The 22904-nt window shown below is 33.6% G+C and overlaps 3 protein-coding genes across 8 annotated transcripts; all 3 read right to left on the minus strand.

The window, feature by feature from the left end:
* Positions 1-440: 440 nt before the first annotated feature.
* LOC123916111 (protein CHROMATIN REMODELING 24) lies at positions 441-10730 on the minus strand. Of its 6 annotated transcripts, none has more exons than XM_045967476.1 (27): positions 10370-10729; positions 10163-10255; positions 9943-10041; positions 9795-9848; positions 9617-9670; positions 9401-9493; positions 8687-9321; positions 8480-8610; positions 8332-8386; positions 7885-8007; positions 7061-7168; positions 6888-6943; positions 6725-6815; positions 5695-5832; positions 5531-5608; positions 5189-5395; positions 5033-5104; positions 4685-4765; positions 4483-4601; positions 4021-4132; positions 3881-3949; positions 3673-3767; positions 3280-3405; positions 2766-2834; positions 2547-2679; positions 2106-2257; positions 441-732 (listed from the first exon to the last, which is right to left on the minus strand). In XM_045967476.1, the coding sequence occupies exons 1-27, from the start codon at positions 10578-10580 to the stop codon at positions 696-698; spliced, it is 3291 nt and encodes a 1096-aa protein (XP_045823432.1). In that variant the 5' UTR covers positions 10581-10729; the 3' UTR covers positions 441-695. The 6 variants fall into 6 exon arrangements, with proteins under 6 accessions (XP_045823432.1, XP_045823433.1, XP_045823435.1 ...); XM_045967477.1 differs by having other exon boundaries at positions 441-727; positions 2098-2257; XM_045967479.1 differs by having other exon boundaries at positions 441-727; positions 2095-2257.
* Positions 10731-13102: 2372 nt separating this feature from the next.
* On the minus strand, positions 13103-13516 carry LOC123914533. The gene has a single exon (XM_045965734.1). The coding sequence runs from the start codon at positions 13514-13516 to the stop codon at positions 13103-13105; it is 414 nt and encodes a 137-aa protein (XP_045821690.1).
* Positions 13517-14752: 1236 nt separating this feature from the next.
* LOC123915699 (tRNA uridine 5-carboxymethylaminomethyl modification enzyme MnmG) lies at positions 14753-22685 on the minus strand. The gene is made up of 13 exons (XM_045966901.1): positions 22332-22685; positions 22077-22228; positions 21410-21501; positions 20479-20592; positions 19619-19949; positions 18989-19168; positions 18369-18449; positions 17724-17942; positions 17415-17557; positions 17137-17303; positions 15904-16121; positions 15662-15754; positions 14753-15258 (listed from the first exon to the last, which is right to left on the minus strand). The coding sequence occupies exons 1-13, from the start codon at positions 22507-22509 to the stop codon at positions 15058-15060; spliced, it is 2169 nt and encodes a 722-aa protein (XP_045822857.1). The 5' UTR covers positions 22510-22685; the 3' UTR covers positions 14753-15057.
* Positions 22686-22904: the final 219 nt, after the last annotated feature.

Here is a 22904-nt window from a genome sequence, read left to right on the forward strand (position 1 = left end):
GTTTTTTTTTTATTAATATATTTTCTCATTACATACAATATTATAGTTTATTTTCCTTAAAAAAAATATTATAGTTTATTTAAAATGTTATTAAATGATGCATTTAACTCTAAAGCTTATAGTTAAAAACTCTAAAGCTTGTAGTTTTTTTTTTTTTTGTGTGGAAACAAAAATGTATATTGTTTTTAACTTAAACTGAATAAGTGACGGGGTGAATTACTGAATTTATTAATATGGTAGTGTTTCTTTTTTACAGTATTATTTTTTGACAAGAATACATGAAGTTTCATTCGACAAAAAAAAATGATGTTTCATTTCTTACAATACAAACACATAATAGTGAAAATATTGAGTAATTAGAAGTTTTCATTGTAAAAAAAAAATCACAATTACACATCTTGAGCGTCAAAAATAATGTGTAAAAAATGCTACTATGACACTGAATTAACTCAGTTGAGAATTATTTCATTAGTATACAAAACTTTCAATAAATAAAAGTTGGATTTAATGTACTAGTAGAGTAGTATTGATTCCCACCCATACTAACAAAATTCAATTCAACAACACTTGTTTTCTCGGTCCAGCGTAACATTTCCGTATGGACAATGCAGTAGGAAGTTTCATTTTACAAAACCTTCAACCAGTAAGTTGACATTTGACAACCATTTTCTACCACAACCGAGGAAATAGTTCTATTAACATTGTTTCCTATAAATAATAATAATAAAAAGGCTTAAATGCAGTTTTGCCCCCCCTGTTTTGATTAAATCGGAATTTTACCCCCCCTGTTTTAAAACGCGGACTTTTACCCCCCTGTTTTATAATTTTTTGGATTTTGCCCCCCCTAAAATTCTGCTTTCAAGTCACAACTTCAAAGCTTCGCACACAACTCAATTTGAATCAAAAATTCACCAAACAGATATCGAAATGACCGTAATCGAGTTATCTTTCCACAGAATCAAACCCCACTAAATTTGGAGTTACAAAGAGAGATTAATTACCGTTTTAGTGAAGGTATGTCCCCCAAATATTCTGCACAAAATCTGCTTTCGAGTCACAACTTCAAAACTTCGCACAGAATTCCATTTGGATCCATAATTCACCAAACGGATATCAAAATGACCGTAATCGAGTTATCTTTCCACAGAATCAAACTCCACTAAATTTGGAGTTACAAATAGAGATTAATTACCGTTTTAGTGAAGGTATGTCCCCCAAATATTCTGCACAAAATCTGCTTTCGAGTCACAACTTCAAAACTTCGCACAGAATTCCATTTGGATCCATAATTCACCAAACAGGTACCGAAATGACCGAAATCGAGTTTGTTTTCCACAGAATCAAACTCCACAAAATTTGGAGTTACAGAGAGAGATTAATTATCATTTTAGTGAAGGTCTGTCCAAATCAATTAATGTATGGAACTACTACTGATATTTTTGTCATGTCTCTCACCCTGTAGCTCATTTTTCAATAGTATTTACATTTCCGGAAAGCTAACGACATTACCCTTATTGTCATTTAAATTTCGTCAAATTTGGAGTTACGATGTGTTTGGTAGACGATGTTGAATTTAAAGGTCATAAGTAGATTTCTGCAAAATTAGCAATTGGACAGACCTTCACTAAAACTGTAATTTATCTCTCTTTGTAACTCCAAATTTAGTGGGGTTTAATCCTGTGGAAAGCTAACTCGATTATGGTCATTTCGGTATCCATTTGGTGAATTATTGATCCAAATTGAGTTGTGTGCGAAGCTTTGAAGTTGTGACTCGAAAGCAGATTTTGTGCAGAATTTTGGGGGACATACCTTCACTAAAACGGTAATTAATCTCTCATTGTAACTCCAAATTTAGTGGGGTTTGATTCTGTGGAAAGATAACTCGATTACGGTCATTTCGATATCCGTTTGGTGAATTATTGATCCAAATTGGGTTGTATGCGAAGCTTTGAAGTTGTGACTTGAAAGCTGAATTTTAGGGGGGGCAAAATCCAAAAAATTATAAAACAGAGGGGGTAAAAGTCCGCGTTTTAAAACATGGGGGGTAAAATTCCGATTTAATCAAAACAGGGGGGGCAAAACTGCATTTAAGCCTAATAAAAAGCTATACATTTAACACCTTTTCAAATTCATCGGTAATATCATCCAAATCAACTACGTTTGTTTGTTCCATCTTCAGTTTAGTAAGCTCTCGATTCAGCTCCACAATCCGATTTTTAAGTTTCTCTCCTTTATCAGGTAATTTAGAAATCATCACCTGCATAGATTTAAACGGAGATACTAAAATTAGTCCATTGCATTTTAATTACAGCATTAGCCTATAACGAAGGACTTAATCAGACAGAACAGTTATATAATTATATTTTCTATCGTTGGTTCTTGATATAAGTATATTTTGGCTAATAGCTAGAATTTCAGCTTTCGTTTCGTCATAATTTAATCCTTGTCTGCCAAAATATTTTCTAAAAGTCAAATTATTGTATCATGAACACCATAGCAATAATATCTAATCTAAAGGACAACATTCAGAAAGAAAAAAAACATACCGTATTTGAGAGCATTTGGGAGAGCCGATAAATTCTATCCTTGATTTCTAACTCAGTCAATTTACCAACACTACTTGGAGAAGAGTCTTTTTTGTGTAAATTAACATCCTTAGGATTAAAAGCAAATGCAGCACTGGTGTAAAACAAAATTGAAAAAAATCAAAACCAAATACATCCTTTAGCTTCTAAAAAATCTTTGTGTAATGATAGCATCATTACCCGTCAACAATTTGCTCGCGTGAATATGACGACGACGAAGAAGTTCCCATATAATGAGTATTATGAACCCTGCAACATTGTAGCAGTTCAGCAGCTTCAGCTTTAAGTTTGATTAAACAATTGCATAACAGAAAGACAGTAATTGCAAACATTCAGACAATGGTCAATGGGCATCATTTGAGATTGGAGACAGATAAAGAAAGATAATGAGGGGGGTGGGACGAGGCAATCATTTGAGTAATAATGAGGGTGGCCATTTCTTCATTTTCTATAGTCAAGTTTAGCATATTTTTCTTAATAAGCGCATATTCCAAAAAATAATAGGTACGGAGGAGCATTCTCATAATTTGAATGCAAAAGTTCAGGTTTCAATTAGTGACATCAGATGCTATATGAAAATGATGGCAATACATATGGTACAAACAAAAATGACACAAGGGAACTAAAAGAGTCACATTAACTACAACAAATTACCACTAGTCATTTGGTATTAACCATGATAATGAAGCATTACCTTGCTACTTCATGCTCAGGAGCTTCTTGAACTGGCTCTGTCTTGGAAAACAGTAAACTGTGGTGACTAACACCAGCTATGCCCTGACTTTTCAAGAACTCTATATGTGCATGGAAAGAGTCATCCCTACCAAAAAATAAAATTACTTTTAAGATAAGAAAAAATAGGACATCGAGCACAATGAGTTAGTTAAACATATTTTCAAAATTTCGAATTATAAATTTGAGATAGATATGAAGAGCAACATGTGAAAGCTGAATAAAAGACCAAAATAATGTGAAGGAACAATTGATACATATCATATACAAAAAACCACCAAAACAAGTGTCAAGTTTTCAATTAAAAGATAAAGTATATGACAAAACAGATATTGCAAAGTTATTGAATCATTACACTATATGTTGAGAATCATGTTTCTCAGCCAATTGCCGTTGGGTAACAGACACATCAAATCCTTCTTTTGGGAGGCTGAAAAGCTCCTTAAGATCCTGCAAGTGATGAATGGGAGATACAGATTTAGTATAACAAATCACAAGTTCAACAGCAGATATGACAAATGTACATCTCAACAAAAAAATAGTACTTCTCAACAAACTTGTACCTGCTGGCAAAAGTAGCGAGTTTGTTCTTTCTTTTCAGAAACTGTTTTGAATAGTCCTCCTTTATATACCTAAACATCATGAAATTTGAGTATCAAAAAAGTCAATTGATGTCCAAAACATTTGAGACAAATAAAATTACCTGCTTCCTGTAGATCTTTTCTTCAACAGTTCCACATGTCATCAGTCTATAGACAATAACATCTTTCTTTTGTCCAATACGATATGCTCGGTCAACACTTTGATTATCAGTACTGTTTTAAACAGCAAATAATGTCACTTTACATGCAACATGATCGAATTACTTTCTAAAGGAAGGGATGTTATTGGAGTTTGGAAATTAAGAGACAGAAACAAAATAGATGTCTGCACAATCAACAGTAAATAAATTCTAGAATGATGCACAGGACAATTCCAATCAGACCTGATCTGACAATATACCAAAATGATCAAAGTTAAGAATAATGAAATAAAATTGTAGGATACATAAGCCACTGAGGACAATTAATTTTTTTTTGCAAAAGAAACAAACAAAAAACCTAAAGAGAAGAACAAAGTCATATTGAGAATCCCAGCCAATTTCACAAATACTTTGAAGATGTACCTCGGGTTCCAAGCAGGATCAACAACAATAACACGATCTGCTCTTGTAAGTGTCAGTCCTAAACCACCAACCTGAGAAGTCAACAAAAATATTGGAGCTCCAACACCATCTTGGAAATCCTGAAATCAATGAAAAACAGTTAGACGAGGAAAAATAACACTTGGAGGATTTAAAAAGGTTATTGAATATGCAAAATACTTACATCAACAACTTTTATTCTGTCACAGGATTTTGTTGTGCCATCAATTCGTAAAAAGTCATAACCTTTAGATGTTATGCATTCCTATAATAAATCAACAAAAACATTTGAATCAACTCTCATACTGAAACACAAATCAATAAAATAGTGCAAGAAATCACAAGGGAAACATCCAGCATTGTCTTGCAAATGACCAAAAATGGTTAAAATTTTATGGAATAAACTACCCACACATATTGAAGTCCAACTACAATAATTCACCAGCATACATGAAACAGTTGAGCAAATGCTTGAATGGTCAACAGTGTGCAGTTGTAAAATATAAATTAAAGAAATTACTTCTGAACTAACCTGAATAAGATTAAGCATCTTGCGAGTCTGAGAAAAGATAAGCACCCTATGCCCTTCAGGGATCAAATTATCCTACAGCAGATGCCACCAACTATAATTTTATGCAAACAGGTAAACTAAAAGCATATATTGCATCCACAGGACATCAGCACTTACCAACAATGACATGATGAAAGTAATTTTGCATGATACATCATGCTCATCTTTAAACTTGTCTGTTTCTGCAACATCTGCTATATGCATCGCCAATTTCTCTGCAACATTAACCTCATCTGGCTTTAGCATGGAGTCCATCCCTTCCAATACATCCTCAGCTGCCCGCTTGGTCAACAGAAGTGGATGATCACATATTTTCTTCAAAATCTGACCCATTTAAAGATTTTCAAAATACAATTTAGAAAAGTGAGGCACAGCCTGAAAAAGATTGCATATGAATATAAAGTAAAAGAACACAGCCAAGAAAGAAAGAGAATAGTGCAAAACAATAATAAAAATTACTGTAAGGGCAGCCAGTGGTGAACCATCAAATGCTGAGAGAACAATCTCACTCTTCAGAAATGCTTCATAAAGATGCCGCTGCGACAAATAGAAATAAAAAGTCAACAAAACAATTGTCATCTCAAAAGATAAAATCTAAAACAACAAGGAATTGTGTATCTAACCTGGATATTGGTCAACCGAAGCCACACAATGATTTCTCGTTTCTGAGAAAGCTTTGCTGTTGTTTTTTCTGTATCTTGATTGAAAACCTCACTCTTTAAACGTCTCAAAAAGTAAGGCTGAATATGATCCCTTAGCTCCTGTTGAGAAAGGAGGAAAGATAACGCTCACGTCAAAGTAAAATTTCTTAATTATTGATGCTTGGAGTATTACAGAACACTAGAGATAATGGGATTCATCATAGTTGTTAGAAGATATGAAAATATCTTGTAATATCTTGATATTATGAGTATCTCATAAGATTAGTTTCTTATACTACAATATCTTAGTTTCTTAATCAAGATTTGGAGTCAATTGTCGGTGTAAATAAGGGTTTTGTATTATGAGATCGTCAATCATGTCAAACCCAAGAAATAAATATTTAGGCACATAAACATGAGAAGAAAAAATTAAAGAAAAAATGATTGAACGATGTGACAATATTAATTTTGTTTTAACTTTTTGTTAGAAATAGTATAAAACCATCGATATGGCTCTATCCTAACACCTTAAGGTTTTGGGATAATCGGTTATTTGACATGGTATCAGAGCCTCTATGACTAAGTGGTCTAGAGTTCGATCCCCGCTCCCCTCACTTTCTAATTAAAAAAGTGGAATTTAAGCATATGGTAGGTGGGCCTATGCATTATCCACACTTCAAGCCCAAGTGGGCTCTTGCGTGAGGGGGCGTGTTAGAAATAATATAAAACCATTGATATGGCTCTATCCTAACACCTTAAGGTTTTGGGATAATCGGTTATTTGACACTTTTCTTCATTTATGAGCGTGTGCCTAAATAATTTTTTCTTGGGTTTGTGCCCAACTAAGTATTTCCCCCAAAGTAATAGCATCATTTGCTTTCCAATAGGTGATATACCTTCCTCAAATGAGTTATTCAAATAAACTACTACAAAATTCAACCGCTCCCAACCTATTGCATCCAAAGCCATAGTCCAGGTAATATAAGTTAAATTTCAAAACATGAATGACTACCTTTGCTATAGCTGAACCAACACGCTTGTCTCTGTCAGAAGCATTTTTATCATTTCCACGAAGTATAGGTGTTTCATATTTATCTTTGAACCTGTGAAATTATAATCTCTATTAACTCATGAGAACCTTAGCTAAAAAAATATGGCATGAAAATGACTATTACCATTTTTTGTCACCAAGCAACTCAGGGCAGCAGAAATTGAACAATGCCCACAATTCCTGTTATAGCAAATAAAAAAGATTGCGTAATCTAAATTTCAAAACAAAGCATATACACAACCATGATATAAAATGCACAGGTTAGTGATTATAAAACAAGAAAATTTTCATAAATACCTTGAGATTATTTTGCAATGGCGTGCCACTAATGATAATGCGATGAGCACTGGGTATCTCGAGCAAACTTTTAGCTCTCTGAGTGCTTGGGTTCTTTATAAGGTGGCCCTAAAGTTAAGAACATTTTGAACCAAATTAAAAACTACCACTTTTCATAATATATTAAACATTAAAGTTAAGAACATTTTGAACCAAATAAAAAACTGCCACTTTTTATAATATATTAAACATTAAACATAAGCATTTCTATTCAATGTCATGCAATTTAAATTTCAGCAGTTATATGAGACGTGACGAAAATATTCTTGGGTTGTCCCACAACAACTTATAATGTGGGTTTCTACAAAGCCAGTCCATGTCAAAGTTCATGATTTGTGTCTTTGAATCCATTATCAATGACACAGTTATCTGTATGCCAAGTAATTATAAGCAACACAGCTTGTATTTTAAATGCAATAATTCTACATTCTGTAATTTTATTATAAGCATAGAAGTTGTAAGGAAATAAATAAAGGTAAAATGTGCAAGATAAAATTTCAGACCACCATGTTTCATTCAGCCGGGAAGATTCAGTCGGTCACACAATACTGACAAACTTTAAAGTACTTAAAGGGAAGGAAAATAATCCATCAATCCTTTTCAAAATAATTTTTTTCTCCTGAGTGGTATTCAACCAACTGTAAACACTTCCAACTTTTATAAAGTTATGTATTTCCTAAATGGTCTAAGAACAACAAGATACAAAAACTGAGGAAAAGGTGAACATACTGTATCAAGACAAACTAACATTAGATGAATTTTACATAAAACAACACCATTTTTACCTCATCAAGTATCATGTAGTCCCACGTGGGGCTATCTTCATCATCTTCTACATAACTATGCCCCTTTAAGGACTTGGTATTGTTGCGGACAATATCATAAGTGGTGAGAAGAACACCTTTGTCCTAAAGGAAGAGGGAGAGACAAGAGAAAATGAAGTTTAAGATTGATAAAAACAAAAGAAATCTGAAACACACATATACTCCCAGTTCTTCCGCAATCAATTAAATGTCCAACAGGGAACCAATTTTAAATAAATGTTCACTGAAATAAATGGACGCTGCTGCACAAACACAAACTATGTTGCCTTCCAAATCTCAAGCTTGATTTTAAGTCCACATACAAAATGTGGCATTTATGTATCTTGATTGCTAGAAGGCATGAGCATGAACTTAATTCCTAGATACATTCAATTCAATTAAAAGGGAAAAACAAGAAAGATCAAGCACCTGAAGTATGTACTGAAGTTCATATTCTCTGAGTTTTGCACAGGATCCAAAATATCTGCAGAATAGCATAAATTGGCAATAGTTTTTAAAGAAGAAAAGTTTTAATAAAACATTTTCTATTGTGATGAATAAAGTAAGGCAGTCGTACTCTCTTGTCTTCTCAGATAGACCAACAGCCGATAACTCTTTGATCCAATGTGGCAATAGTGTTTTTGGGGCCACAACCAATACCCTTCTAATTAAACGTGAATAAAACAGTCCAGCCAGAAAGCCACAAATCTGCAAGAAAAACTAGCATTGGTAAATTGCAAACTACAAGCTGTAAATATCTTTTCATTTAATATCATTTCATTACCTGCATTGTTTTTCCCAAACCCATGTCATCTCCCAAAATTCCACCTTTACCCCGAACATGCAATGACCAGAGCCACTTTAATCCTTCCCGCTGATGTGGATACAACATTTTTGCAATCTTAGGCTGCAACTTATATGTAGACCGTGGGTCACTCAATGTTATAGAGCCATCATTCTCAGGCTCAAAGTGATCCAACACTTGAACCGAATCATCTGATTCATACCCAATATCACCACTATCATTCTTAGTATCCTTTGATGAGGTGTCATGGCGCTCCTGTTTCTGAGAAAATGAAGATCCAGCACTCCCAAACTCCAAACCCTCATCTTCAAAAATTTCTTTCCCTCCTTCAAAACGCTCAACAGGCTTTGGCACCGGTTTGGGCTGCGGCTTCTTCTCAACCGATAACGCATCAAACCTGGAGGTTAGGTCATTCAAAATATCCCTAATTTGACTCTTACCCTTACTTTCCTCAATCTCAATCACATTTTTCCGCACCGGAATAGGCGAATCAAAGTCAGCAAGATCATCAAGCTTAGGTTCATCAACTGCAACCTTTTTGACAGCCTCTTTATCTGCAGCTTTGCAAAGGCGGCGGCGCCCCTGCACCTTAACCTTGGTATTCTTTTCTTCCTCTATAAATATTCGATAAATGATTAATGCAATGATCATGGAATCAATCAATTTAAGTGAAACAGAGAAGAAAACACTTACTAAGAGAATTATTATCCAAACCCTGTAGAACCTCCTTTGGAAGAAAAGCTTCTTTTACCTTAACTGGTTGGCGATTCTCTGCATAATTTTGACCTGATAATACATCAACTTATGTAACTAAGGGTTGAAATGATATGCATATTTTCGATAAATGATTCATGTGATGATCATGATTCATGAAATCAATTCAAGTGAAGTAGAGAAGAAAACACTTACTAAGAGGAGCTTCTACTGCCTTTACTGGTTGGCGATTCTCTGCATAATTTTGACCTGATAATATATAAACTTAAGTAACTAAAGGGTTGAAATGAAATGCATATTTTCGATAAATGATCCATGTGATGATCATGATTCATGAAACCAATCCAAGTGAAGCAAAGAAGAAAACACTTACTAAGAGGAGCTTCTACAGCCTTAACTGGTTTACAATTCTCCCGAGAATTTTGACCTAAAAATCAATAATAATGATGAGAATGAGAAGATATAAACAATAAACAATAATATTAGTGCTAAAATTCTAAAACAGAAAAGCAAACACTTACGATGAGAATATTCATCAAAAAACTTTGGAACCTTGTTAGAAAGAGGAGCTTCTTCTACCACCACACGTGATTGGCGATTCTCCATAGAAGAATGTTGACCTAATAATCAAATAACATAAAGTAAGTAACTCATGATTGAAATGAAATACTATGAAGATATAGTTGATTAATATAATATTCATGAAATCAATTGAAGCGACTCAGATCAGAAAACATTTACTAAGTGAACTATTATCGGAAAACTTGGGAACATCATTCCGAACAGGAGCTTCTTCTACCCTAACTGGTTCAATATTCTCCGGTGAATTTTGATCTAATAATCAATTAACGTATATAACTCAGAAATGAAACGAAATGAAATGCGATTAAGACCTAAAATAACAAAAATGAAAATCAAATCGAATCGAATAGAATAGAAATAGAGTACCGATTGGAGAATCGAAGTCGGTGATAGCAGAAAACTGAGGAATAGTATCGTCATCAACATCTTGGTAGAAGAGGCTTCGAGGTTGAATCGGTGTATCGGATTCGTCATCGAGTGGTTTGGATGAGGGTTTGGGAGGAGCGGAGAGATCTTGAAGGAAACGATAGTGACTATCGTTGAGACTCTGTGGTTTCTTCACGCTCTTGTTCGCCATTGAAAATGAAGAGCGTGAGAAAATGAAAAGGGTTTTTCAACGGTACAAAATACAGAACGAGAAAGGTGTTATTATATAGCTGCGATTTTTCAGTGAGTGTTTAAATTCCCGCTTTCTACGCTAAATTTGAATTTTGCAAGAGATAACGTTCTATTCTATCTCTGTTTCTAGGGTTGGGCTCGAAACCATTAAATTAAACGATTCAATTTCATTTCACTTGGATTTCTTTTTAAAATTTTATAATAAAAAATTAAGGTGAGAGAAATGTTTCATAATTCAAGGTATTGGTAAGAATATTACAATATATATTTTGGAGATTAAAATTTTAAATTCAAAATTTTCTAATTATTTATTTTATAAGGCGAAATTTTGATCACTAAACTGTACAAAAAGTAAATAATGTAGTGGAAAAAATATGAAGTTAACCGAGAAAATTAACTTATTTTTAGGATTCAAAAGAAGAAAATCAAATAAAATTAGATGAGTGTTTGGTTTGACAAAATATTTTTTCCATTTTTTTTATTTCCAAATTTAGTATGTCAACGGTAGACATATTTCAATGGTCGAAATAAGATACGAATAACATATTTTAAAATAGGATCACTTTAATAATTACTCAATAAAATTAAGTGATTGAACTCGATTGATTAACAAAATTCTCCAAAGAACGAGATGTTTAATGATATAACAATTCGCAAGGTTAACATCCAAGAATAAAACATAATTTTGCTTATTTTCTCTCTTTTAACCCAATTTTTGGTAAACGGTTGAGTTGTTCATACTTTTTTTTTTGTCCGTAAATGAAACAACGAACATCATCAAAATTACACACATACACAATTGCAAGTTCACAAATTTCAGCTTGGATGATAGTGTTAAAGGTTAACAAATATCGTTACAAGTTAATATAAGACTTATAGATCTAAGAGCATTGCTATTTACAGCGAATGCTGATATCACGAACGTTTCACAAATTGGTTCCACCAATTATAATACACACTTATTAATTATTATTATACAGCATTGCTAACTGAAAAGACACCGCTACACACCACTAAACCTAACACAACAAAACATCTCAAATTCTCAATGTTAACTGTTAAACACCTAAACAAATTAATTTATGTTGTCTCGACACAACTCTATATCAACTCTGGTTAGAGAATGTATGTGGTACTCTAGTTTATTCATCAGAAAATATTATCACGATTCACCATTGTTGCAATTTGTAGAATTTAACTAAAGAAAACATGAAGTCAACACAATTGAGTAAAAGAAATAGACCTCTCAATTGAATACATGAGTTTCATAGACAAATTATGGAATAGTGAGGGACAACAGCGCCCTAAAGTTGTTAAAAGAATTAAAGAAAATTGCAGAGAAATAAGACAAAGTATTGTTGTTTGTTAGAGGTGGAACTGTGGAAGATGAAAAAGGATAATAGAGGGGAGAGAAACTAAATTAATTAAATTAAATAAATGTAAATGTAAATGATGGAAAGTATAGTAATAATAGAACTAATGATATACTGCCAAGTGAGTTCGTGAACAGTTCGTGAAAATATTCTTCGCTGCAACCAGTATTTTCCTAGATCTAATGATGATAAATTTATGTAAAGGAATTAGTTACCAAAAATTGGGATTTGCACACAATTATATTGCAAAGTCACAAAGGGATTTACGAATTATAATACGAAAGATTCTCAAATTATGTTGGAGGTCTTAACAGGAATCCCTAAACATTTTTTTATGACATGATAGTACGCTCGGACCAAAGACAAACCAACATATTGAATCAACATAGTGTGACATAAATAATAGATATTTGAGTTTCTTAATCTTAGGTTGAATTCTCGGTTGATGCCTATGAAAAAATATTTGTTAAAATATGTCAACTTCTTAAATGAATATCAGTTACCTTGAGACTATTAGTTTGCATGCGGAACATACCTTTCATTTAAAAAACAAAAGTAAAGATTGTTAAAAAAAAAAAGTAAATCAACCTACTGATGATGTTGCAATAACTAAAGCAATTACAACAACTTTTTGACATATAAGATATTCAAAAATATCAATTGATTGTATTTTGCTTTCAAAAACAAGGGAAGAAATACAACCTCTGCAAACGAGCAAGAGAAAAAAGAGAAAGAGGAAACAAAAAATATACAGTACATGTGCTAAAAAAGTATACATAAATAATTACCAGAAAACATTTTAAAAGAAGGAGAAAACTACAAAAAAGCCAATGAGAGTTGAATAATCAAATTCCCATTTCTTTATACAATCTCATATGAAATGGTTCCTAAATTTCATAGAGAACATGCATGTATCCCTTAACAAGGCTTATATATTCATGAGGTGCAGATGCATGGCGAGGATTAAAGAATAGTTCAAGCATTTTGAGGCAGGTCCATCACCAATTAAGATGATCGATCAATATGTATCACATAGGGCACCCCGAAAAGATGAAAACATCAACAAGAAGGAGCCAATTAATTTCAATACAAAAAATGGCGTATCATGTCACGATCCCATAGATTTCGCCAACGCCATTTCACTTTCATGTGATGCAACAGAAGACATCCTATTCAACTCATTGCCACCTTTTGTTGATTGATTTGCAACTTCAACATCTGCATTCTTAGGTGCATTTGCACCACCCCAATTTCCTCCACCACCGCCTCCGCCATTAACTCCCAATCTAACTCTACATCCACAACACCTTGAGAAAATTCTATATAAACATGTGAAAAACCAAAAAGTCCATGGTAGACAAACCAATGCGACACCAGCTATAGGTATCCAAGATGAAGTTTCAGATTCAGGAAGGATCAAGTATGCAGCAAGGCACACACCTCCTGCTATTAACGAGATAAACAAAAGACATGTTATGATCCATATGAATACGCGCCCAGAGCTAGGATCAGACACAGGCATTTGTTTGTGTCACAACATATATAAGTTTTGTAGAAATTTAGAATAATGATTAAATATGTAAAACTTGGATCAAGATTATTTTGTCTTTATCATCATCCATATTTTAAGGTACATATATGAATTTGAGGGGTTAATGTAATGATATTGGTTTGGCATATGATGAAAAAGGTTCCAAATGGAGGTGGATTTTTGTTTTGTTTCTCCTAATGTTTTGATTTTTCTGGTGTTGTTGCAACAACAATGAAGCCTGAAAATGGGATATATTTTTTTTCTTTCAAATGATGGTGTTAGACATGTTCAAAAGTTTGTTAACATGAAAAGGGCTAATCTTAGGACAAACATACGCATAGAAAGAGAAAGGGAAACGTTTTCCATTTATGGTTATCTAAGTTGGGGTTTGAGTTGATTGATCTCATAATATGTGCTACTAATTCACATTGAATCGTTGTCAAAAAAAAAATTCACATTGAATCTTTTTATTAAATCAAAAAATAAAAATCACACGGTTTTTTATTGGGGTCGTCTTCCCACCAAAGATATTTAAAATGTCATTCTCCCATAAACAAAATATTTAAAGTTTGATGAGGTCTGAATAGAATATTTTTGTTGACACCTCAATAGAATTATTATTTTTTTACGGAAATATGCTTAGAGCATTTCATTATTAATAATGTTACGAATACAAGTGGGCACATCAATATTAATAATGTTACGAATACAAGTTTGTACATCAATAAAAAGATAGAAACTAGCTAGAGATATGGCCACCCTTGTGAAAGCATGAGCGACCTCATTGGTGATATTATAAGACCTGTTATTTGTGATATTATATAATTTTATCATGATCAAATGACATTAAAGTGTCAAACTTAATAATATGACACCTCTGATAATTCTTTACCGGATAATCATCTTACAAAATTTACCGTTTAAGTGAAATATATTATAACATAGATCATGTCTATAAAATACGACATAATTTCAACATCCGGAAACAATACATATAAAGAACATAATATACATCTGTTGCGCACGCTCGTGCACACACAAAAATCCTGATACATTGTACTAAATACTCATACAGAAAGCAATTTACATAACATATGGAAGAAGAAATGAGTTTCTATATGGATGTGATGTGAAGAAGAAGAGACTGCATTTTATTTTAAAATAAATGAGGAAAATAGAAAAACATAAGTTTTTTTTTTTTTAAGAAGGAAAAAAAAACATAAGTTATTAAGATCAGGGTACTCTAGAATATTTTATAGGACAGGTGTGGTATGTAATAAATTTAGTGTGGTGGAGGTAACACCAATAAAATACAAATATTAATGTTTTTAAATAATTATATACCTCAAATTTCACATTTCTTTAATTTTTATCAGTTAGATAAAATTGCAAATGAAGTTAAAAATTACTACAACTGTTCCTTTTCCTCTCAATTCTGTGTCAATCCATGCATCTATGATTTTGTAGCTTTTAGATCACTGAGATTCTTAGGCACAGATAAATATCAAAATCGATAGAATGGTCGCAAAAATTTATCCAGGTCTAGTTGTTTCAGTCAAACAAACTTTGGGCTCCTCGTCTTGGGTATTAGCTTGAATGGCATTCATCATTTTGTACATCCTCTGTCCTTGAGCTTTCCTCCTCTTCGCCTCGAGCTCAATGAGTAGAGCAGTGATATCGGCAGGGCTCACCCCACCTACTCTGCTCGCTTGACCAATGGTTTGAGGCCTAACCTAAAATCATTGAAAGAGCTTGTCAAGTCCTTGAAAATAAGTTGAAATATAGAGTTGCTTAAATACGCCTATTCGTTGTACACTTGTACATAACAAAGGAATTGAGGTTTTTCTATCATGTCTGGTTAGTTGGGTAGATGTTCATAATAACAATTTCATAATATAGATTAGGATAACCTTATAGAATGCGAGTATTCAATAGAAGCAGAAACTATCAATACTTTGACATTTCTTGTGGGAGGATTCAATATTGACTAGGGATTGAAGGTTTGTTTGACAACATTTTATTTTCATGAACTAAATTTCTACAGTGAACTTGTGGATCTAAAGGTTGCATTTCAATTTTTACTATCCCCACTTATAATGACCATAATGTCTAATTTGATAAAATATGTTAAAATACCTTGGAAAGTTTTTCACGAGCTTCAAGAGACAAATTTATCATTGCATAGTAATCCAAGTCTTCAGGAAGTGGTTTATGTTGTTGCGTAACCATCTATAGACAATCCAACACAACACAACAATGAGATTTGACATTAAACACACCTCTGAAATTCTACAGCGTGCAAAAATTATAACGATATAGGATAATGATATGGACAGAGCAATGAGCATGTGCTCCCATGACATGTATAATGGACATACCTGTTGAAGTTGGCTTTGCTGACGCACGATGAAACCTTCGTACTTAATATCAATTTCAACACATTCTCTTTCCATTCTTGATAAATTCTTGTCACCAAAACCATGCTTATCAAGAAGTCCATATTGTATGTGTGGTTTCTTAAGAAGACTTTCCAATGTTGAAGAGTTCTTCACAGGCTGACCAGACATACGGGTAACATCAGCAGCCAAATCCCCTCCTGAAGAGATAATTTAGGTGATTAGCAATAAATCATACTCCCTACGTCCCTTATTATAAGACTCCAATCCAACCAATTTCAGGGGTATTAAGAAAAGTAGTTATAGTAATAAATTTGTTCAAAATTTGTGTTACATTTACATAGTTACCCATGCAATTAATGATATCACACGAGAGACAGAAAAGACATGGATAATCCACTAGATAAAAAAGACATGTTGCCAAGAGAACGGATAACAATAATCACAAATAATTTAAATTCTACTTCACACTAGCATGGATGATCCACTAGGCTAAATAGTTTTCACTGTAATCTTTTAGTGCCACATTTCCAATGTGCATATAACAGTAATCTGTATTGGTGACATGTAGCTTATGCCTTAAGGTTGTATTTGTATAATGCTTCTCTAATCTCTATTCTGCAGTATGTTTTACTATTCTGTGTTCCTTTGTATTCAAAATTCAGTAGCCTTGCTTAACTTTTGTATTGAGTTGAGTACGGCCAAGCCAATTGTAGATAATCTAGAAGCTTCAAGTAGCTTACCAGTTAGTTAGATTCTGTTACTAACAGTCTCAATTTTTTTTCACAATTACAACTTAATCTAGTATAGGAGTGTACATACTTGTACTCTTGTTCTTCATTCTATCAGAATACAGAAAAATATTCACAACTTTTCCGCAGCTTTCAATTACTTGCACTCACATTCCCGCATTACAAAATTTCAATAATCTACTACTTACCACCACATTATTATATTACCTGTTAGGTATAGATTAAAGGGAAAACAGTGGGCCCAGGGGAGGGTGGAAGGGGTACTGTTGTGTCAATTTATTTAAAATATTTTATACAACTGATTTTAACAAAAGTTTTTTTGTTTTGCTGTAGTAATGAAAGTAATTTTTAAAACAACTGGATTTAACAAAAGCAAGGCCAACAACTGGATACTTCTTTTATTGCCTTGTATAGAAACAGCTCCCAAAATTAGTTGCCACACAAGCACGGTAGACAAACAAACCTGAAATCTTGACACTTTTCAATCGCTTCTTTTCCTCAGATATTCGAGCCTGCTTCTCCTGGTACAATTTCCAACGCCTATCATCTATCAACCCAATTTCACGGCCCAAAGGAGTGAGACGGCTATCAGCATTATCAGATCTCAAGAGTAACCGATGCTCTGAGCGGCTAAATATCAGGAACATATTTTATAAGTTGTTATTGTCAAGAAATGAGAAATGGAACGAAGAAGCATACATGCATCTATGAGAAGAATTGTTGCAATCAAAGTTATTTTACCTTGTTAACATCCGGTAAGGCTCTCGCAAGTCTTTGGTGACAAGATCATCAATTAATGTTCCTATGTAACTGCTCTCCCTCTCAAGAACAATGAGTGATTTACCATCTGCATGTCTAGCAGCATTGACACCAGAAACAATGCCCTAGAAAATGAAAAACAGTAGATTGTAATAAAAAGACTTACTGGATTAGCAAGAAGCCAACATAAATAATAAGAGCTTAATTAATTCCCCATTATACAACACACCATAAGAAAAAATGAATCGGGTTTTTAACTTGTATAGACACCGATGAAAGTTGACAGAATACCTGTGCTGCAGCTTCTTCATAGCCTGTAGTTCCATTTATCTGACCAGAGAAGAATAATCCTTGTATTTTCTTAGTCATAAGAGATCTAGAGCATTGATGAGCAGGTAAATAATCATACTCCACAGCATATGCAGGCCTCAACATTGAACAGTTCTCAAGTCCAGGCAAAGTTCTCAGCAAAGGCAACTGTAGTCTCTCAGGTAAACCGGTTGAGAACCCCTATACGATAGAAAGAGTAAGAAGTTAGAAGATATGACATCCTCTTCTTACCAAGATGAAAAGGAGGTGATATATTACTATAAGCCATGATCCCCCTCCCACCACCCAAATTACAAAGAGAAAGGCAACTTTCTTTTATAAACTTTGACCTTCACCTTTCATCGAGCTTCAAATATATTTTTTGGCTTAGCTTGTTACAATATCTTTCTTCCATCTTTTCTTCTCTCAAAAAGGATTTTGTTAAAAAGTGACTTTTATGCCAGCCCCCAAGGGAAAATGAAATAGCTATTTTGATTAGCTATTTCTCAAAACTATTATTTTGTTGATTTTCTTATGAACTTTCACCATAATATTATATTTGACTCATCCCAGCCCCCAAGGAAAAAATGAAAAATTATTAATAAGGGGGGAAAATATACAACTTACTTGCACGTAGAGTTCAGGCACGTCTCGACCCTCCGGTTCAAGAAATACTTGATGAGACTCTTTATCTTGGAATCTTACAATCTAAAAGTGAACAAAATATATCTCATCATAAATAATGCACAATTTCAATATAATTGATCACATGCTTCAGATCAAACCTTTTCTAAAAGGTTATGTTTGGACCGAGTATTCTTGGTTCTATGAGGGGCTTTTGAGTAAATAACTTAACTAAGTGTTTATCATATGATAGCTTAAGCTATATGCACTTAATTCAATAAGCTATTTGCATTTGGACAATGATTATACACAGAGAAAAGGCATGTATTTGCATTTTCAACTTTTGTTTTCACTGTAAAGACAGAATTTGAGATGGATGGAAATTGAAGAACGGATATAGGGCAAAACCTCACATAAGTTGTTTCAAAAAGCTATCTTGAAGAACTTGCTGAATAAGCTAATAAATACTTATGAACATATCATAAGCAATTTAAACTCTTGTGAACACTTAAACACGTGTTTATGTCATGAAATAATCCTAAATAAACTCTTCCAAATGCCCCCCAAATATTAAAGCAAGTTAACTTGTTAAAATATGACATGTAAATATTGTTGAAAAACACCTTATCTTCTATGGAAGGGCAGTATCTAGGTCCTTTGGCTTCAACCCATCCTCCATAAGTGGGTGTTTCATGCAAGTTATCTCTAATTATCTGGTGAGTAGTACTAGTAGTACGAGTTAGGTAGCAGCACATCTGTTCTCTTTCAATATGGACATCAGGATCAAAACTAAACCAGCTGACCTGCAATTATGAAGATATACTGAGGAAACACTATCTTTGAGTTACAGGGTAAAAGCTTTTACTAACAGACTTTGTGCAGAAAAACATCATCATTACAGACTGGAGCAAAAGCAGAAATATATTCTATTTGTCAAGTCATAATTTGTTTGGACTATCGGAAACATAACAATTGGATAGTATTATTAAACATGGCAATGAGAGAATCGGCTTAAGAAACATCTTGGAAGTTGCACAACTGATGGATGGTGGACATAATTCTCCAGTCCAGGTGGCAAGTTACTAAGGCCTTTTAGTAGTTGTATCAAAATTACTAAGAGACTGGCATAAATAGAAAAATGACAATGGCACATACAATAAGTGCAAACAAAACCATCCAAAACCAAAAATCATAAACTTGATTTGAATAGAATTAAATCTAATGAACCTACACATAAGATTAAATGGAAGAACCTCTTCATCTCCATGTTGAGGTTCTAATCCAGAGAAATCTACAGTACGGATGTCCACTCGGGCTGGAGTTCCAGTTTTCAGCCGATCAGTTTCAAAACCAAGTTGCTGTAAGTTCTCAGTTAATCCATGTGAAGCAGATTCGCCAGCTCTTCCTGCAGGCATAGAGGTTCTACCAACCCAAATTTTACCACTCATAAAAGTTCCTGTGGTGAGAATGACAGATGGAGCATAGAATTTCATTCCAAAAAATGTAGAAACACCTTCCACGTTATCATTCTTCCCCAGTATGATATCTGTAACCATAGCCTCTCGAATAGAAAGGTTTGGAGTACTGCAGAAAACAAAGTAAAAAAAAAAAACATCATGGGTACTATGTACAAGAAAAGATGCATAAATTATGTGAAAGAAGACTGCACAGAGCCAATGTATATTTGAAGAGATCAGGAACTTATAGTTCAAACTGCAAATCTCCCCACTAACCTTGATCTTTCTTAACAATTTTCAAAGTTATAAGGTGATATCTCTTATCATGTATGAGTTAAAGTTAAAGATATTAAGCCTATTACAGTATAAGTCTTATAATTGGTGAGCTTGGACTTGTACTACTACAGCATTATTAGCTGACCTAATTATTAGTATACATATGATATGAGTGTTAGTCTCCAGGGCATTGTAACACATTAAATCTATTAATCATGTTTTTATCTTACTACCATTAGCTTATCCCGGTCAAAATTTAGGTTCAACTTCCGCCACCGAGTGGCTATTATATAGATCACATGCAAAAGCTGAGAACAGCCAAAAAATAGATACCAGAGTCTGAAAGTAACAAAGGGAAAAAATTATGAAAATGAACTTGCCTTTCTACTACATTTCTCATTAGCATGGCATATTCCCTTTTATCAGTCTGAGCACGTAAAGCACGAACAGCAGGACCTTTTGAGGCATTGAGTACACGCTTTTGTAAGTAACATCTGAACACATATACATAAACACATAGATAAGCAAGAAAAACTGCAAAAGCCACTTTTCAAGCTATATTATATCACAAGTGTATTTTAAACACATGAATCAAGATTGTATCGGAATGGAAGATAGCAATTATACTACATGCAAAACTAGTAAGTCTTACTCGAATTAAAGACAATTTGATTAGTTTGGCTTGGACAGGAAATTACTGAAATATGTTGTATTGTTTTTCATCTTCAAACATAAATGGAAAATGATAAGTAAATCATATCTCATCCTCATAAAGCTTTGAATGTGAGATCTTTTGCAACTGCCCAGGAAACTCATCACGCCAGTTTCCTTACCTTTAAATCCTTTTTATAAAATATTAAAATTTTACCACAGCCTACAATGAATGAGGACAGAATCTTTAACAATAACTCACTTGGAAGCATGATTTTAAGCTATTGGGAAATTGGGCTCTTGTCCTAGATTCCATAATATTACAGTAATATTGTCGTGAAAGCTTTTTTGTTTTTCGCTAACATTATTAGTCTTAGTCTAAAACATGTTATGCTACTTCAACGGAAACCCCTAACAGAAAAGAAAAACAAATAATACTTCATGAAGCTCCCATCTCCCAGTGATAGAGACACGTATAACACATAAACATGTACATAACACAAAAAGGGAAAGGGAAAAAAAAAAGCTAATCTAGATAATGGTCATACTAAACTGCATAAAGATAATATAGATAATAGTCATGCCAAATTGCATGTAGAAATCTAGGGGAATCAAGATGCCAGAGAACAAGAAGTAAAGAGCACGAGTCTTCCATGTTACCTATCAGCAATTTTCCCTATTTCACCACCTAGTGCATCCACTTCATGAACGAGCTGGGACTTTGCAGGCGCACCAACTGCTGGATTGCAAGGCTGCACCAAAACTCAATCTCAGTCAAAAACTGCTCATGCTTTTCTATAAAACCACACACCATGCATCATATGCTTAACCAAATAGAATAAGAAAAGACAAAACAAATTACAAACAATGTTAGAATTCTAGAGAAAGATCTTTGAATTGATTCATTGCAATGATGAAATGATACAAATTTATTTGATACAGGGTGAAGGTTCTATTTATAGAACACTTCAACTCTAACCAACTCTATGCCACATCAGCATGAGTGTAAGTTGTGTAACTACCTCTATGCCACATCAGCATGAGTGTAAGTTGTGTAACTACCTCTATGCCACATCAGCATGAGTGTAACTAACTACACCTATGCATACACAAATAGTTTTCTTTCAAGAATCCAAAACCTTCAATTAAAATAAAATGAATAACACATTTAACTGCGCAACGCGACACATCATTTCAAATTAGAAAAGACAAATACATGCTGCAATATTGCTGAATGAAGCACATTGATGAAATCACAAAAAATAAAACAGTTATATAAACAAGATGCATAAATTTGCTAACAAGCAGTAAAAAAATTAGGTCAAACCTGCCACGCAATCCGGTCAATATTAAGGGTAAGAAGAAGAGTTTTTGCGCCCAAACGTGCAGAAGCAAGAGCAGCTTCACAACCAGCGTGTCCTCCTCCAACAACAATAACATCATATTTTTCATCTACTATTCCAAATTCATAACCTAAATCTGCAAAAAAGCACAAATAACTAAACAATTTCAATTTTGAGAAAGAATTTATTTACACACTAACTAACACCAAAGAAGCTTGTGAAAAACGAAATTCTCATACCGCGGGAGGAGGAACTTGTTTCAACGGTTGAGAAACGGCGGGAGAAAGTGGAACCGGAGAAGCAGATACTCCGGCGGCGAGGATTCAGAAGAGTGATAGAGGAAGTAGTAGGAAAGAGCGTGTTGCATAAATTTCGACCGAAACGACAGAGATGGAGAGTAAACGACACCGTTGCCATGCTGGCATTTGGTTCTTTCTGGAGAAGAAATTGAAATGCAAATTTATGATATTATAATTTTGAAGCTCTCACTTTTTTTGGAGGCAGTGGCAGAAGAACAGCGTAGTGTTTCATAGTCATCCAAAACTGCCTCATCCTACAGTGTTATTTCAACCCTCATATGTTAACTCACCTCCTAAAATTCCTAAATTGTCCTTCATATTAAACAAAAATTACATCGGTTTAATCGCACTTTTGGTCTCTACTTTATCAAACTCACCGAAATTTTCATTCTATTTTAAAATCCAACTTTTTTTTATCTCTATTTTTACATTTGTTGTAATTTTAGTCTTATCTCGTGTTTTTTCCTAAAAGGGAATTTTTATGTAAAAATAAATAAATTTTGGACTAAAATA

This window comes from Trifolium pratense, linkage group LG3 (genome assembly GCF_020283565.1).
Source record: "Trifolium pratense cultivar HEN17-A07 linkage group LG3, ARS_RC_1.1, whole genome shotgun sequence".
Taxonomy (NCBI): domain Eukaryota; kingdom Viridiplantae; phylum Streptophyta; class Magnoliopsida; order Fabales; family Fabaceae; genus Trifolium; species Trifolium pratense.